Here is a 17,625-nt window from a genome sequence, read left to right as displayed (position 1 = left end):
TGTAGAAAGAGAATCTGGGTGTAGATGATTGTGGTGGTGGATAATTTTGCCCAGATTTTGAAAAGGGGGAATAAAGTGGAGCCAATAATGTCACCAACTGACATGGAAAGTTCCCCAAGTATTTGACGACCTGGGTCATTGCCTGACTCTGCCATGTTGTCCCTGTGTTCTTGATATATCTACATGTTATCCCACAGCTACATTTGTAGACATCTACATATTGCTGTATATTTCTATAATTTTTTGTTTGGTAGCTGACTTTCTATGAAGTTCAGCACTGTCTTGTCACCTAGCTGGATCCTCAAGATCAAGAGAAGTCATGAGGCAACCAGGCAGAGAGAGTTACTCATAGAAGGATCCACAGTTTTGGTAAAACCCCCTCTGCAGGTTCCGAGCATATCTGAAACTTACCTTGAGAGGGTTATGGTGAGCTGTTCTGCAGATTTGGATTAATAGTGAGAGAAGTCAGAGGAACCCTATAGTAAGACTTTAGATCACATGGTTGAGAGGTCTAGAAAGTTCTGTCACAAGGTAGAAGATCACAAGTGGAGCACTGAAGGTAGAACTTTGGAGAAATAATTTTCTAAGAGAAAACAAAAAATGACATTGACCAATAAATCTACACGATCCCATAGAAAATGAGCAAAACACATTAGTGCCATTTATTACAAGAAGGAATTTTGTACATAAACATGTGAAGATATGTTACAAGGAAACCACATAGCATCTGTCTCACATATCATTGTTTTTGGAGGGGGAGATGTTTTAAAAGCCCATGATTTAGTTTTAAACAAATGACCATGCACTCTCAGGCAATGCCTGCATGTTTTAATTACAGGTTAAGACTGATTAAGTTCTATATAGAAAAAGAGAGCAAAAAACAAATATATGAAAGTGTTACAGGGGATTTGAGGTTTTGAAAATGGAGAATGAAAAGCATGTCCTAGTGAGAACTAGGGATTAGAATCGAGTTGGCTCAGCCACCACTGAGTGGACTATCCATAGGGGACACTTACTCTCATCCACCATTACTATTTCCCTCAAGCAAATCTGTAGCATGTACCAGATCAGAGCAGAAAGATGATGCATGACCCTTTACCTCTGCCCTTGGAACACGATTCTTGACTTCATGGCCTTAGGTTCCTGGCAGCAGATGTGTCCTGTGCAAAGTCGTAGAACTGTTAGGGGCTATCAGACCCCAGTATCAGGATCCACCCTCAGTGATCCCAGAGCTCTGACTCTTACCCAATAGTTCCTGTGGACACTAAAGATGCCCTGACTTCAGGAAATGTCATCACAGGGATAGAAAGAACAAAAAAGTGCAAAACAAACTGACATTGAAATCCTCTAAAAATAAGTACTGATAACAAACTGGCTATTGACAATATGTTTGGTTTGGCCTGTGGCTGATCTGTACTATGCATGGCAGTGTCAGTAATGACACAAAAATGAACCAGTATGAAAATATGTGATAGGAATCAGACCAGACACAACCTGGGGAGAAACTACGTAACTAAAGTTCAAAAAAATTAATTAAAATAAAAATCTCTAACTAGCTCTAGTGATGGGGAAAAACTGAAGCTTGGGATAAATTAGCTTCACTCAAGTTATAGATTTGAATGAAGTGGAGGCTGGAATCCATGGAAGGTGGTTGGATATCTATTTCTACTGCCATGTGAGTTCTCCAGGAGACTATTGGGGCTGGGGGTCCAGTTGGTCAACGCAGCTGGTGATCAGAATGTGGAGCAGGGAAAGATCAGCACACATAAGAACCACGGATATTCTGTTCTCCTCTCTCTCTCTCTCTCTCTCTCTCTCTCTCTTTTTTTTTTCTCAGTGGTGGGAATCAACCCCAGGGCTTCATGTGTACTTGGCAGGAGCTATAATTCTGAGTCCAGCACCTCTGATCTTCTTTTGCACAGCTTCGTATCAATGATAATTTCAGAAAAATGGCAGACATTTTATTTTCCCTTGACACTTTTATGCATTTCTTCTTTCTGTGATCAACTCTAAGCCAACCCAGAACCACACCTACCACAAAGAAAATTCTCAGAACTGTATTTCCTGATTAGTTAGGTTGACATGGTAACAAAACCCAACAGAGAGTGCTTCTCAAAATGAACAGGAGGTTTTTGCTCTGATCCAGGGGCCTTCTAGTCTCTTCTCTCCAGACAAAGCACAAAGCTGAGCCCCCAGCCATCCATAGCAAGAACTCCTTAGGTACACATTGCAGAAGCAGTTACATTGTGAGGTGGCCAGATTCCAACAGGCCCAGCCAACCAGGAAGGGAAAATGAAGTTACAGGATCATGCAGATGCCCTTCCACATACAGGAACACTGATGCAATGTTATAGTTGTGTATTTATGACAAAAATCTTTTTCACTATATCCACTATGTCACAAATATAACTTGAAGTTTCAAAGCTTAATTCCACCTTTTTAAGCTCCCTGCTCCAGGGAACTATAACTAAATGTTAAATGGAAGTACAACTAGTAGCCTGCTATCAAAATGAAAGTGTGGTGCTTGAGAAAAACCTTTAAATTGTTTTTATTTACATGTTTTCTTTTGATTTTTTAGTAGTTGCTAGACTTCTTCAAAACTAGTCCCTTAAAATATGTAGCCCAGCATATTCACACAGAAAGAGTTCCTTAAGACCTAGAATCCATGTCCGCTCACCAGTACCTAGTATGACCACAATTTCAGTAAAATGATGATAAATAAATTAATGTTAAACTGTCCATACATGAGGACATACAAGGTAAATCAGTAATATTTTAGAATCAAGTCCACTGCCACGTAAGGGCAACTGTCATGAGATGATCATGAGGGGAGGAGGTCTTGGAAGGAAAGAAGTGCCTTCAGCTTGGTTATGAAGAAGCACCCAGCCTCCAGCCCAGGTGATGCCCTGGGCACTGTGGATTCACAAGGCAGTGTCAGCCTGCAGTCCAGTGATTAACAGCTCTGAGGTGTCCAGGAACAATGACTTTGAAAATAGAACGAAGAAGTTAAGAACTAAGTAAAATGAATTTACTTCCCGAATGCATGTCCTTTGCCATATGAGAAACTCATTAATCACCCCAGTGTTCAGGTCTCAGAGCACCTTCTATACATGTGATGGGGAGGCATCCTGGATCACTGGCAAGGACCACCAGCAGGGGGCAGATGAGAGCATCCCAGGATCCTGTGTTCAGGCACCCATCCTCCAGGGCTGGGAAAAGGAAGGAGGGGACACATGGTCAGACCACTCCAGAGAAGGTGGTGTGAGGTCAATGCTGAAGATGCTGCTGCTTCTGCTGCTTCTGGGGCCCAGTAAGAGCCTTCTCCTCCCTGGGAGTGTGGGCTTGTGTGTGTGTGTGCTGGTGTGAGTGAGGTGGTGGCCAGGCATTGTGGAATGTTTGTGCCTATGAAAGTGAGAGGGTGTGTCCAGGCTGTCTGAAGTGCACAGGGTGAGGCAGCAGGTAAGGGAGGCAGGGAGTATGGTCCCAGGGAGTCTGAGAGGATGCCTGGGGAGAGGAAAGGATTTCCCTGGGGCTGGGAGAAAGGTGGTGGGAGAGCTGAGTGTTCTGGGTCCTGCCTGACTCTGGTCCTGCTGGCCTCCTCTGTCCCTGTGTTTCAGCAGGCTCTGGGCTTGGTGCTCATGTCTCTCAACATCCAAGGAGGGCCATCTGCAAGAGTGGGACCTCTGTGAAGATCGAGTGTCGCTCTGTGGGCATCCAGGCCATAAATGTGTATTGGTACCGCCAGTTCCCGAAAGAGAGCTTTGTGCTCATGGCAACTTCTAATCCAGGCTCTGATGTCACCTGGGAACAAGATATTGCCCAGGACAAGTTTTCTGTCAGTCACCCAAACAGCACCTTTGCATCTCTGATGGTGACGGGTGCACTTTCTGAAGACAGCGGCTTCTACTTCTGTGGTGCCAGTGACACAGTGCTGGGTGGAAGCCAGAGACCTAGGCAAGAAGGCTTGCAGCAGCCTGCCCCGCCCACCCTCAGACCCAGGAGCCCTGTGGGAGGAGCCTGGGCAGAGAAAACCACAGCTTCTCTCAATGAGACCTCTGGGAGTACTCATGTGTGTGTGAGTAGCCAGAGAATTTGGGTGTGGACGATTGTGGGAATGGGGGGGGGTGAGTTTTTGCAGATACAGAAAAATGGGAATAAAGTGGAACCAATAAAGTTCCAACTGACATGAGAAGTTTCCCATTTTTTGAATCCTGGATCACTGCCTGACTCTGACATGTTGCCCATAGATTCTTGATAAATCTTTATGTAATCCCACATCTACATCTGTAGACATCTACACATTGCTGTACATTTCTGTGTTTCCTTTGGCAGCTGGCTCTCTATGACTGTTTACCTCTGTCTTGTCACCATGCTGGACCCACAAGATTGAGAGAAGTCATGAAGCATCACAGGAGGGAACCCTAACTGCAGGTACAGAGTGTAACTGAAACACACCTAGAGAAGGTTTTGATGAGCTTTTTTTGACATACGTGAGAGAAGGCAGAGGAAGCCTGTAGGGAAGTCTTCAGATGACATGGTTGACAGATCTAGAAAGCTCTGTCAGAAGGTAGAAGATAATTGGAACACTGAAGGACGGACTTTGGAAAAATCATTTCCTAAGAGATGACAACAAATCTGCATGAACCAATAGAAAAGGAGCAAATTCCATTAGCATCCTTATAATAGAAGAAAAAATGTGTCTGGTAAATCTCTGAAGTGATGGGACAAGGGAACCACATAACGTCTTTCTTGCGTATCATTATTTGTGGAGGGGAAGTTATTTCAAATTCCATAGTTTAGTCTTAGGTAAATAACATGCATTGATAAGCAAAGCCTGCATGTTATGATTCACAGGTTGAGACTGATTATGTTCTATGCATAAAAGAGAGAAAGAAAACCCATTACATGAAAGAAAACTCATTCCATGAAAGGGTAATAGGGAATTTGAGGTATTGAAAATGGAGGATGAAGAGCACTTCCTAGTTAGAACCAGGAACAGAACCAGGTGACAGTGGCTCAGCCACCACCATACAACAGGGAATGCTTACCATCATGTTCATGTCTACCATGTTTATCACCATCGGCTCTGGCCATTTTCCTCAAGCATATCTGCAGCATGCACCCGCTTAGAGCAGAAAGATGGTCTATCCCCCTTCACCCCTGCCCTGTGGAACACTGTTCTTGGCTGCATGCCCTTTGGCTCCTGGCAGCAGATATGTCCTGGGCAAAGATGTAGAACCTGCTGAGTGCTATCAGAACCCAGTACCCAGGCTCCTCTTGTGCCACAGTCCTGTGATCCCAAGCTCTGACGCTAACTTCTGGCTGCTTACCCAGTGGTTCTTGTGGATACTGAAGTCCCCAGACATCAAGAAAACTTATCCTGTGGATAATAAGAACAAAAATTACAAAACGAAGTGATATTAAAATACTCTAAAAATAAGAACAGATAATGAACTGGCTGTTGACCATGTTTTTCTTGGGCCATGACTAATCCATATCATGTACGGCAGTGTCAATAATGACACAAAATTAGTAGGAGGAGGAAGGAATAAAAAGTTTATGATAGGAATTAGGCCTGACACAACTTGGGGAGATGCTAGGTTAGGATAGGTCCAAAACTACTTAGAAAAAATTTCTAACTAGCTCTGACGATGGGGCACCAACTGAAGTTTGGGATAAGTTAAGTACCCCCAAATATTTCATGGACCATGAAAGGGGCTAGTGCTGGAATCCATGGAAGGTGACTGGTTCTTTGTACCCACTGGACTGTAAGTTTACAGGGAGGTTTAGGGTCCCATTTGTTAGCGTGCTGGTGGTCAGCATGGACAGCAGCATGTGGAGTAGGGAAAGATCAGCACACTCATGAACCTCTGACACTCTGTTTTCTTCTGATTTTCTTTTTCTCGGTGTTGGAAATCAAACTCAGGACTCCACGTGTACTAGGCAAGGGCCATAACACCAAGTCCAGCACCTCTGATCTTCTTTTGCACAGTTTCAGATCAATGATGTTTTCAGAAAAATGGCAAACATTTTATTTCCCTTGATACTTTTATGCGTTTTTTCTCCCTATGATCAACTCTAAGCCAACCCAGAACCATGCATATCAAAAAGGAAATTCTCAGAAATGTATTTCCTGCTTAGCTAGATTGACAAGGTAACAAATCACCACAGCAAGTGCTTCTCAAAACGAACAGGAAGATTTTGCTCTGCTCCAGGGAGCTTCCAACCTCTTCACCCCAGACAAAGCACAAAGCTTGTTCCCAGTTAGTTGATAGGAACTCATTGCAGAAGTAGTTACATTGTGAGGTGGCCCCTTTCCAAGAAGCCCAGCCAAACAGGAAAGGAAAAGAAAATGCAGATGCCCTTTAGCAGGTACATTAACACTGATGGAACGCAATAGTTATATTATTAAGACAAAAATGTTTTTTCACAGATGGACATGGTCACCCATGCCTGTAATTCCTGCTGCTCAAGAGGCTGAGGCAGGAGGATCTTGAGTTCAATGCCAGACTCAGTAAAAGCAAGATGTTAAGCAACAAAGTGAGACCCTGTCTCTAAATAAAATACAAAATAGGGCTCGGGATGTGGCTCAGTGGCCAACTGCCCTGAGTTCAATCCCCATGGTGAAAATCTTTTTCTTTATGTCACAAATATAATTTGATGGTTCAGGTCTGAATTCAAACTTTTTAAACTGCCCAATCCAGAGAACTGTTACTAACATTAAGTGGAAGCTCAACCAGTAGGCCTTTCTCAAAATGAAAGTGTGGTGCTGTGGGAAAATCCTATCAACTCTAATGATTGTTTTGTTTTGTTTTGCTTTGCTTTGTTTATAAAATGGCTAAACTTTCTCAACATTAAAACAACTAGGAAAACATGTTTGAATCGAAAGAGTTCCTTAAACTACCTAGAATCCACTTTCATTCACCAGTACTAGTGTGACCTCCATTACAGTAAAATGATGATAAATAAATTACCATCATAACTGTCCATACACAAAGATATAAAGGTAAACCAGTAATATTTTAGAATGAAATTCACTGAAATGTGAGGGGAATTGTCATGAGATAGTCATGAGGGAAAGAGCTCTTGGAAGGTAACAAGTGCCTTCAGCTTGGTTAAAAAGAAGCAGCCGGCCTCCAGCCCAGGTGATGCCCTGGCAGTGTCAGTCCAGTGATTAACAGCCCTGAGGTGTCCAGGGACAATGACTTTGAAAATAGAACAAAGAATCTGAGGATTGGGTAAAATGCATTTATTACCCGAATGTATGTTCTTTGTCACATAAGAAACTCATTAATCACCCCAGTGTTCAGGTATAGAGCACCTTCTATACATGTGATGGGGAGGCATCCTGGATCACTGGCAAGGACCACCAGCAGGGGGCAGATGAGAGCACCCCAGGATCCTGTGTTCAGGCTCCCATCCTCCAACGCTGGGGAAAGGAAGGAGGGGACACATGGTCAGACCTCTCCAGAGAATGTGGAGTGAGGTCAATGATGAAGATGCTGCTGCTTCTGCTGCTTCTGGGGCCCAGTAAGAGCCTTCTCCTCCCTGGGAGTGTGGGCTTGTGTGTGTGTGTGCTGGTGTGAGTGAGGTGGTGGCCAGGCATTGTGGAATGTTTGTGCCTATGAAAGTGAGAGGGTGTGTCCAGGCTGTCTGAAGTGCACAGGGTGAGGCAGCAGGTAGGGGAGGCAGGGAGTATGGTCCCAGGAAGTCTGAGAGGATGCCTGGGGAGAGGAAAGGATTTTCCTGGGGCTGGGAGAGAGGTGGTGGGAGAGCTGAGTGTTCTGGGTCCTGCCTGACTCTGGTCCTGCTGGCCTCCTCTGTCCCTGTGTTTCAGCAGGCTCTGGGCTTGGTGCTCATGTCTCTCAACATCCAAGGAGGGCCATCTGTAAGAGTGGGACCTCTGTGAAGATCGAGTGTCGCTCTGTGGGCATCCAGTTCCAAACTGTGTTTTGGTACCGCCAGTTCCCGAAAGAGAGCTTTGTGCTCATGGCAACTTCTAATCAAGGCTCTGATGTCACCTGGGAACAAGATATTGCCCAGGACAAGTTTTCTGTCAGTCACCCAAACAGCACCTTTGCATCTCTGATGGTGACCAGTGCACATTCTGAAGACAGTGGCTTCTACTTCTGTGGTGCCAGTGACACAGTGCTGGGTGTAAGCCAGAGACCTAGGCAAGAAGGCTTGCAGCAGCCTGCCCCACCCACCCTCAGACCCAGGAGCCCTGTGGGGGAGCCTGGGGAAGAGAAAACCACAGCTTCTCTGAATGAGATCTCTGGGAGGACTCATGTGTGTGTGAGTAGACAGAGAATTTTGGTGTGGACGATTGTGGGATGTGGGTGGAGGGGTGACTTTTTTCAGACCTAGAAAAATGGGAATAAAGTGGAGCCAATAAAGTTCCAACTGACGTGGAAAGTTTCCCAAATATTTGAAGACCTTGGTCACTGCCTGACTATGCTGTTTTGTCCATATGTTCTTGACAAATCTGCATCCCACAAGTGCATCTGTAGTCATCTACACATGTGTATGATGTTTCCTTTGGTAGCTGGCTCTTAATGACTATTCAACACTGTCTTGTCTTCATGCTGGACCCTCAAGATCAAGAGAAATCATGAGGCAACCAGACAGAGGAGTTACTCATAGAAGGAACCACTGCTGAGGTGTCTAGTGTATTGTTAATGATGGAGCAGAAGAGACAGAGCACACAGGAGGGAAACCCCCTCTGCAGGTACAGAGTGTAACTGAAACACACCTAGAGAAGGTTTTGCTGAGCTGTTCTTGAGATTGTGTTCAACAGTGTAAGAAGGAGAGGGAAACCTGTAATCAAGACTTCAGATTACATGGCTGACAGATCTAGAATGTTCTGTCAGAAGGTAGAAAAATGATAAGTAGATCATTGAAGGTAGAAATCATTTCCTAAGAGAAAACAAAAAAAAAAAGACATTGACCAACAAATGTGTATGATCCAATAGAAAATGAGCAAAATACATCAGTACCATTTATTAGAAGAAAATGTTTCCAGTAAACCTGTGAAGAGATGGGACAAGGAACCCACGTGACTACTGTCTTGTATATCATTGTTTGGTGAGGGGGAGATGTTTCAAAAGCCCTTGGTTTAGTTTTAAATAAATAACCATGCATTGAGAAGCAATGGCTGCATATTTTCATCACAGGTTAAAATTAAGTTCTATGCATAAAATAGAAAAAAGCAAACACGTGAAAGTGTGACAGGGGATTTGATGTCTTGAAAATGGCGGGTGAAGATCATTACCTAGTGAGAAGCAGGGAGCAGAACCATGGTGACTCAGCCACCACCAAGTGGATGGTCCTTAGGGGATGCTCTGCCAACCTGCAGACTCAGGCCTTCAAGTGCCTTTATAGCAGAGAGCTGGAACTCAGTGTGAAAATGAAGGCATGCAGAGAAGACCATGCCCTTGACCGAAGCGGGACTTAACAGAATAGGATGTGGACTGCTTCAGAATAAGAGCATAGAGAGATTCTGAAGAGTCGTTTCACCAGACAACAGTTCACAAATTGGGCAGTGCTAGATCACAGGTAGCTTGGGACCCATGAAGAGCCAGTAGGGAGCTTCCATAAGTTGTTCTTAGAATCAAGACAAAGAAAATCCATGATTGGTCAAAGTGGAAAGACCCTCATTAGAGTCTAACTGGCAATTTCTGATTGGTTGGGCTGAAGATTTGTTTTCGTAGGTGACAACCTTTCACACTGACTTGGGTTTTGGTTTGCTAACCTCAGAACTCAGGAATTCAGAGCTGCTAACCACTAATGGCCTCCCAGTTAATTATTTTTACAAAGCCAGTTCAGCAATGGATCACATATCTACATGATGATAATGTCCATTTTGCTATTGCCAATTAAATACCCCACCTGGGTTCAGTCCCCTCAGACTGTGTTCATTGTCATGGAAACCAAGAACCCATAATTGTAGCCTCCTACTCTGCCAGTGTTTTCAGCTTCAAGAATAGAGCTAGTAAAATAGCTCTAAATATTCTGCTGCCTGCTTCACTACGGGCACAGGAAAGACATGAGCTTAAGGCTCTGGCCTGAAATACAGTGAGAAAGTGGTGACATGCCTGCCACACGCAGTTACTCCCCACTCTACGCTAAGCTTAAGGGTGTTGCCATGTCTATTAGCATGGATGAGTGCCCCACCCAGCCTGCCTCCTGTACCAGCCGACTGCTAGAGACCCAGCCGGCTGTCCACATGCATCAGCGTAGGGGAATGGGACAATAGCCTCAAATATAATCCATCCAAACTGGGTTCTGTCCTCCTTGGACGACAGCCATCAAAATAAAATCCTGCAATATTTCTTCCAAATATTTGATGACATAAGCAAGCGATTCTTTTTAAGTGTGGCCCTTTCTTTCCATACTCTAATTCTATTTTCTGTCTCTGGGCTGTGTTATATTTAAATCCAAGTTCATCTATAAGATAGATGCTTATCTCCACCTTCCCAACACCCACACACACACACACACACACACACACACACAAGGCACCCGGATTTCCAGTAATGGAGATGTCATGTAGAGAATTTCAGAGTCTTAGAGGGAGATAGGGTTCCTTAGGTCCTCCATATCCTTGAACACACACCTCTGTTCTGAGCATATACTTCTTTCTCAACACCTTATCTTACACATAATATGTGTGGGAAAACTGGCGTTGCTATTTAATAGCTAAAAATAATTTCTGGGGCTGACTGACCGAAGTCTTAGCACAATTGCAATAGTGCATAAAGCTCAGGTGCCTAGAGGGGATAGATTGATTAATTACTTGATGATTTCAAACCACTGCTGCCATTTTTTCCATTGGAATATGGAAAGCAATCAGACTGCTTTTGATTGCCTGTAGTCAATTTCAAATACCCATGAATATGTGTCTTTTATCTGAAACCTACTCTCAGATACCATTTTAAAAACCATCAAATTCACTTTTTGCCTAAGATAAGTGGACTGTGGCTAATTTACTGCAGGTGACTCTTGATCAAACATTCCCTAATACTGTATATTTAGTGGTTATCCTCTTTTTAAGAAAAAAAAATAGGGAAAAACATTCAGTATTATTCACAAACACTTTACATCAAGATGACCTAGAGTTAATTAAGAGAGACTGTGGATAATGGAAGGAAGGGACTTTAAGGAAGATGGAGGAGCCAGTGCAAAGTGTTCCAGGCAGGAAGGAAAGTAGAGATTTGAATGGATGGAAAGGAGTTATCAATGTTGTGGGAGTAGAGTAAGGAAAGGTGAGGATGATGTGGGAAGACTTCAGACCACTCCCGGCCTTACAAGTCAAGGTAATTGGCAAGGAATTTAACATTAAGTGTAAGGAGTCGCTAGGGCATTACCCTTGACCTCTGTTGTAATCAGATCTCTGGGTGTGTTCAACCTGGGCAGCAGTGTGAAGAAGCGTACTGTATAGAGAAGGCAGAATTTTGCCTCTACTCTCTTAAGGTTTTTCCACCTGGCCTGAGAATTAAACTGGCATAAGACAGATCAACAGGAGAAAAGCAAACAAATGAATTGAATACAAATTTTATATGACATGGGATCCTTCAAAGGAAACAAGACCCAGGTATGCAATTGGAGTTGGACATTTATGTACAGAATCAGACCAGCACATCATAGAACTATGATAGGAGGTAGGCTAGGGCCAGGCAGTTAATCCCACGGAGAAATGGCAAGGGAGCTGGGAAGAGTCTAACAAGGGTTGTTTGGGCAGATTTCCCTGCACTTTGACTTCCTGTCCTTGAGGATAAGAAAGGTACTTTCCTTCTGGGACAGAGAGGGCATTTTCCATATGGGGGTTTTACTTTCTGCCTTCAAGAAGAAAAAGATGTGGGCCAGAGTGCCCATCTTGAACCTGCTCTTTCTATTTAAGTGATTTTAGCTCAAATAATCTATGGAAAAGTGACATATTTTGGAATGACATATTCTGACCCCCAGCAGTGTGGAGAGAGTTGATGACAGAGAAAAGAGTTAACCTTTGCAGTAGCCCAAGCAAAGGAGAGGTGGCTCAGATGGTGACAGTCATGATGGAAATATGGGGAAATGAGGGGTTTCAAAGGTCTTTAGGAAGTTGACCTAAGACCTGGTAAGTGCTGAGATATGAGCAGCAACAGATGGGGACGGGCTTGAAGATGACTCCTGCAGCAGACGGGTTGGGAGGACAAAGCAAAGGGGATCATCGTTACTCTCAATTGGGGGAAACTCTGAGGCAGAAATTCACCTGGAAATGTGCAGAAAGTCATTGGACGTCCTGAACTCAGAAAATGGATGTGCAGGAGAAGCAAACATTCAAGACATTTGGCACAATGTGGGTCTTTCTGAAGAAAAAACCTTTGGCACCTAAAGCCCAGACACAGGCACTCACCTGGAGAGAGGAGAGAGTCGGTAGCTGCCAAGGACATTTCAGATGAGGTGCCTGGGACCTGTTAGAAGCGTGAGGGTGCCTAAGATCCCTTGTTGATGGAGCATGCAAAGCAAAGAGCAGAAAATTTAGGGCAGAGACTCAAGTAGCCCAGCACCTTAAATGGTGGCTACAGAAGGTTGAGAAGAGAAAGTCTTCCTATAAACCTCAGCCAGTGTTAAACAAATCACTGTGCGACCGGGTAACTCATCACTAGTACCAGTCCTGTGGAATATAGGCACGTCCCGGTACACAGGGCTGCTGGCTTCCTTAGGCTCTTGAGATGTTGCTACATCCAGGTGTGGAGCTGGTACCAACTCATCTCAGGTGGGGCAGAGGCCGCCAGGAGCAAGCATCAGATGAGTTTGAGTTTGTCCCTTTCGCCACTAGGTGGCAATGTAGGTCTTTCTGTGTTTAAAAAAAAAAAAAAAAAAAGACCTTTGTAGCTTAATGCCCAGACACAGACGCTCACCACCTGGAAAGAGTTGTTAAACGCCAAGAACACTTCAGGTGAGATGCTTAGGACCAGTTGGAAGAATGATTTGTGAATACCCAGAGAGGCCAGTTGGTCCTTAAGAAGCAGGATTTAATCTTACATTTAGTAATCCCTAAGGCATTTATTGCATACCCATCACCTAGAATTGTTCCATTCATAAATGAGTGAAACCATCATTTCTACTGCACATTTGCAGCCAGTAGGATAGGGAAAAAAAGTGTGCTTGAGAATTAAAAGGAAGTAATTATTATTAGATCACAAGTTTGTTTCCAAAGACCCAGAGACTACAAAGAAACAGTGCATTATTATTAGTTAAATTTAGAAAGTTTACTGAATTCAAAATAAATTTAAAAGGTCAGTTTTCTTTCTAATCCTAACAAGGGGGGCTGGGGATATAGCTCAGTTAGTAGAGTGCCTGCCTCACAAGCACAAGGCCCTGGGTTCAATCCCCAGCACCGCCAAAAAAAAAAAAAAAAAAAAAAAAAAAAAAAAGTCCTTCTAATCCTAACAAGGAACTGCTAAAAGACATATTATTTAAACATATGAGAGAGACCATTTACAAGTAGTAACTTCAAGTATAAAACCCCAGGAACAAATCTATCAAAAGGTAAGCAAGACCTTAGTGCAGACAATTATTTAAATTTTAAAGGAATGCATTTTATGGAATATTACTCAGTCATAATAAAGAATGACTTTATGACCTTTGCTGGTAAATGGATGGATCTGGAGACTATCATGCCAATTGAAATAAGCCAATCCCAGAAAACCAAAGGCTGATGTTCTCTCTAATATATGGATGGTAATGCACAATAAGGGATGGGGGACAGAAGTTCCGTGATTCGAGTGGAGTAGACAAAGGGGGATGAAGGGAAGGGAAGAGGATGGGAAAAGGAAAAAAGTAGAAGAATTTGTCATAATTCTCCTATATTCGTATATGAATACACCACCACATCATGTACAACCACAAGAATGGGATCCTAATAAGAATAAGTTATACTCCATGTATTAAGATGTCAAAATACACTCTACTGCCATGTATATCTAAACACAAATAAATTTTTAAAAAAATAAAATAAAATAAATGCACTCAGTGACCATTGTTGTTATAGTTGTTCATAATTTGAATTGGCTATTTATAAGTCTCAAATTTGACCTTAACTTCTTCATCAAGTTACTTTGAATTCTAAAATTATTTTCAGATTCACAACCAGTTAAAATGATTTCAGACCTAAATATTACATTGCATCTTTGGATTCCAAAAGACTATTCTGAAAAGAATTCCTTATATCTTAAAGACTCTTGTATGCGTTGGACTTGGTAACATCTCGTCTTTCTCCAACTGATATTTTGTTTCTGGGGACATTTCATTTATCCTGAAACATGGAAATTCACTCTCTTCACTTTTCTCTACCTGGAAATAGTACCTTTCAAGCAACTCCTATTCATTGTTAGTGGATTCCAAAATGACCGATACTTTTTACACCTTTATCAATGAACATTTATTTCTTATAACTCAAATATTTTTGTCCACTATTCAAAAAGTATCATTTTCTTCTTTTAGGACTCAGTCCACTTTAAGACATCTTCCCGGATGATGGCTATCATTCCTGAGTTTTATTGGTGTTTTTTCCTAGGGGTTTCCTTTGGGCTTAAGCAATTTTTCTACTGGATCTTTGTGAATTAAATTAATAATTATTAATTTAATAAATTAATGAATTATTCCTTCAGTCTAAAAAAAGGAATGCATTTTAAAATCTTGAAATAGGAGATATATTCAATGTGATCATGAGCAAATGAACCCAACAGAGAAGTGTTTCAATTTCTGCAATGTCATTTATGTATTCAAAACAACACAAATCAAAACCATAAGATAGGGCTGGGGAGATAGCTCAGTTGGTAAAGTGCTTGCCTTACAAGCACAGGCCCTGGGTTCGATCCCCAGCACCGCAAAAAAAAAAAAAAAAAAAAAACCATAAGATACTTTTCATAAAATCTGCCAAAAATAATCTAAAATATAAGTGAACAAGAGCCAAGAATAGCAAAATAATACTGATAAAGTACAAATCGAAGTGATTTGCTCTATCAATTATCAAATTAGTTTATAATTTAAGATAATAAAATTGCATAAGTAAATAGGCAAGTGGAAAATAATAGTAAGATGAAAAATAGTCCCATGCATATTTAGGAATTTGACATATGACAGTTGTCATTGCAGACATATGAGGGAATGATTAATATACACCAAGTTATCCTGTGACAAATGGTTATTTGCACAAAAAAAATGTACTAAAGGCTTCCTCACAGAATGAGCTAAGATAAGTTACAAATGGATTAAATGCTCAAGTGCAAAATTTAAACTGTTAAGAGTTTTGGTAAATAATACAGGAGTATATCTTCACGAACTTGGGTTATGGGTGAAATCCTTATAAAGAATAACAAAAAATGCACCCAAAAGAAAAGAATAGTACATTCAACTAAATTCAGAAATTGAACAAAAATCATCATGCAGGGAGTGAAACTAAGCCACAAATTGAAAAGCAATACATGGAGCTGACAAAGGTTTGGTGCCAGAACATATAAAGAACAGTTACAAATAAATAATAGCTAATTGGCCAAAATGAATAGCCAATTAGGCAAAAGACAGTTTACAGAAAATACTGACAATGCTCCTTAGCAACCAGAAGAGTGAAAACTGAAACTATATTATACAGTAAGATACAACTTTAACCCAAATGACAAGCAAAAATAAAAGACTAAATCGTCTTTGTAGCCCTATAGAGAGAGCATTTGAAAACACTTAGGAACTGTTGGTGGGATTATTTACTTGACTTAATCAGTTGGGAAGCTTTTTGTCAGGTCATGTAAAGTCGACATGTTAAATAAGACACAGTCTTTATATTCCCAGGAATAGAGAAAATCTAGGATCTAGGCATGGAGAGACGTGTACAATGACACAATACCATTGCAGTAGCACAACAAATCAGGGTGGTGGGGAAGTGGGCATTAATTCAAGAATGGATAAGGAATTCCAGAAAGTCGATATCATGGAATACTAAATAGTGGTGAAAACGAATTGTCTAGAATTGTATGTCAACATGAGTTAGAATGACAAACTAATGTCACATGAAACTATAAACAGAATGACTCCCCTGAGATTTAAAAGACATACATCATCAAATAATACATAATTTGCACATAAATGCTAAGAACTATAATGGAAACCAAGTAAGTTACAGCTACCCGGACATGGCTGGAAAATTCTCAGCCAAAATCTGTCTCTTAAGCTGCCTGGTTCCAGCAAGGGAATTGGTTTTATTATCTCTCAATGTGTATTGCATATTTGTTACAGGCAGTTAACTCCTTAAAGTAGCTGCTACGAGATAAATGTGGCAGAAACTAATTGCTGTAAGAGAGTAGTGACCCTACCTAGGATGGAAGGGAACAGGGCAGAGGGAAATTGACAAGTTCAAAAAGCAAACAAATAAATGGTATGTAACATTTTATTAAAAGAATAGAATAGTAGTCAGTCACAGAAGAAGAAAATAAGAACTGCCTAAAACTCACACTGGCAAGGGACAACCAAGCCCGCCCTCCCACATCCTATGAAATGTCTCATCCCACGTGCTGAGTGACTTGAAGCTGTGGAAATGGTCACATTACAAGGCGGTTGCTGAAGGGAGGTGAAGTAGCCTTGCAGAAAAGGTCACCTGCCACTTCTGTCTCTCTGATCCAACCATGTGGCTTAGACTTCTCTGCTGTGTGGCTTTGTTTTTCTGGGGAGCCGGTAAGTCCCTGTTCCCAACTGGTTGGATTCCAGTTTCAGAACTTTCTCTTGTGGCTGAAATATCAGGCTCCCTTCTGAACTTTGTTCTCCAGCTTCTGCTCTTTCCTCCACAGGGACCATGGACACTGAGGTCATCCAAAGCCCGAGACATCTGGTCAAAGGAAAGGAACAGAAAGCAAAGATGGATTGCGTCCCTAAAAAAGGGCACAGTTATGTTTATTGGTATCATAAGAAGCTGGGAGAAGAGCTCAAGTTTTTGGTTTACTTTCAGAATGAAGAAATCATGGAGAAAACAGAAATGATCAATGAGCGATTTTCAGCCAAATGCCCCAAAAACTTGCCCTGTAGCATAGACATCCAGTCCACGGAGCTCTCCGACTCTGCTCTGTACTTGTGTGCCAGCAGCCAGTCCACAGTGCTGAACGGTGGCTTTTCTTAGAACACAAACCCCTTAGGGACCTGCTCAAGAAACAAGTGGTGCATAGGCTGTTGAGAACCAACAGAAACCAGGCTGTAAAAAGCATAAGGCAGAAGGAACTCATCGTAAGTGTGACTCGAGGTGAGCCAAAGTGGCACTTCACAGAGCTGTGGGGACAGAAACCCAGGAAAGGGCCAGGGAAGCACGAAGGGACCCAGGTTCTCCAGTGTGGGTTATGTGACTGCTCCCCACAGCTGCCCTGCCAGAGGAACCTCCCAGAAACTCTCGGCAACTCCCGTCCTCTGGAAAACTAAATGTGCAATTTTAAAAAAACAACTTTATAGAGGTGTAAGTACATGCAATATTTCAATAAATTCTGATAAATTTTTGCACCCATGTAAACACTGACAATCAAGATGCAGAGCCTCTTCACCTGCCCCCAAATACCCAATGTCTCTTCATTAATGCCTTTGTTAGTCTCTTTCAGCATTGTTTTACAG

General features: G+C 42.2%; 3 gene segments (V, D, J or C); all 3 read left to right on the top strand.

The window, feature by feature from the left end:
- Positions 1 to 3,261: 3,261 nt before the first annotated feature.
- LOC124991219 (T cell receptor beta variable 20-1-like) lies at positions 3,262 to 4,189 on the top strand. The segment is given in 2 exon segments: positions 3,262 to 3,310; positions 3,618 to 4,189. Coding segments are annotated over 2 exon segments (612 nt in total).
- Positions 4,190 to 7,487: 3,298 nt separating this feature from the next.
- Positions 7,488 to 10,255, top strand: LOC124991218 (T cell receptor beta variable 20-1-like). The segment is given in 3 exon segments: positions 7,488 to 7,530; positions 7,838 to 8,174; positions 10,156 to 10,255. Coding segments are annotated over 3 exon segments (477 nt in total).
- A 6,311-nt stretch (positions 10,256 to 16,566) lies between these two features.
- LOC124991217 (probable non-functional T cell receptor beta variable 23-1) lies at positions 16,567 to 17,146 on the top strand. The segment is given in 2 exon segments: positions 16,567 to 16,707; positions 16,821 to 17,146. Coding segments are annotated over 2 exon segments (375 nt in total).
- The last annotated feature ends 479 nt before the right edge of the window (positions 17,147 to 17,625 follow it).

This window comes from Sciurus carolinensis, chromosome 8 (genome assembly GCF_902686445.1).
Source record: "Sciurus carolinensis chromosome 8, mSciCar1.2, whole genome shotgun sequence".
Taxonomy (NCBI): Eukaryota; Metazoa; Chordata; class Mammalia; order Rodentia; family Sciuridae; genus Sciurus; species Sciurus carolinensis.
The sequence above is the reverse complement of the archived record's forward strand: the minus strand, read 5'-3'. Positions and strand labels throughout refer to the sequence as shown.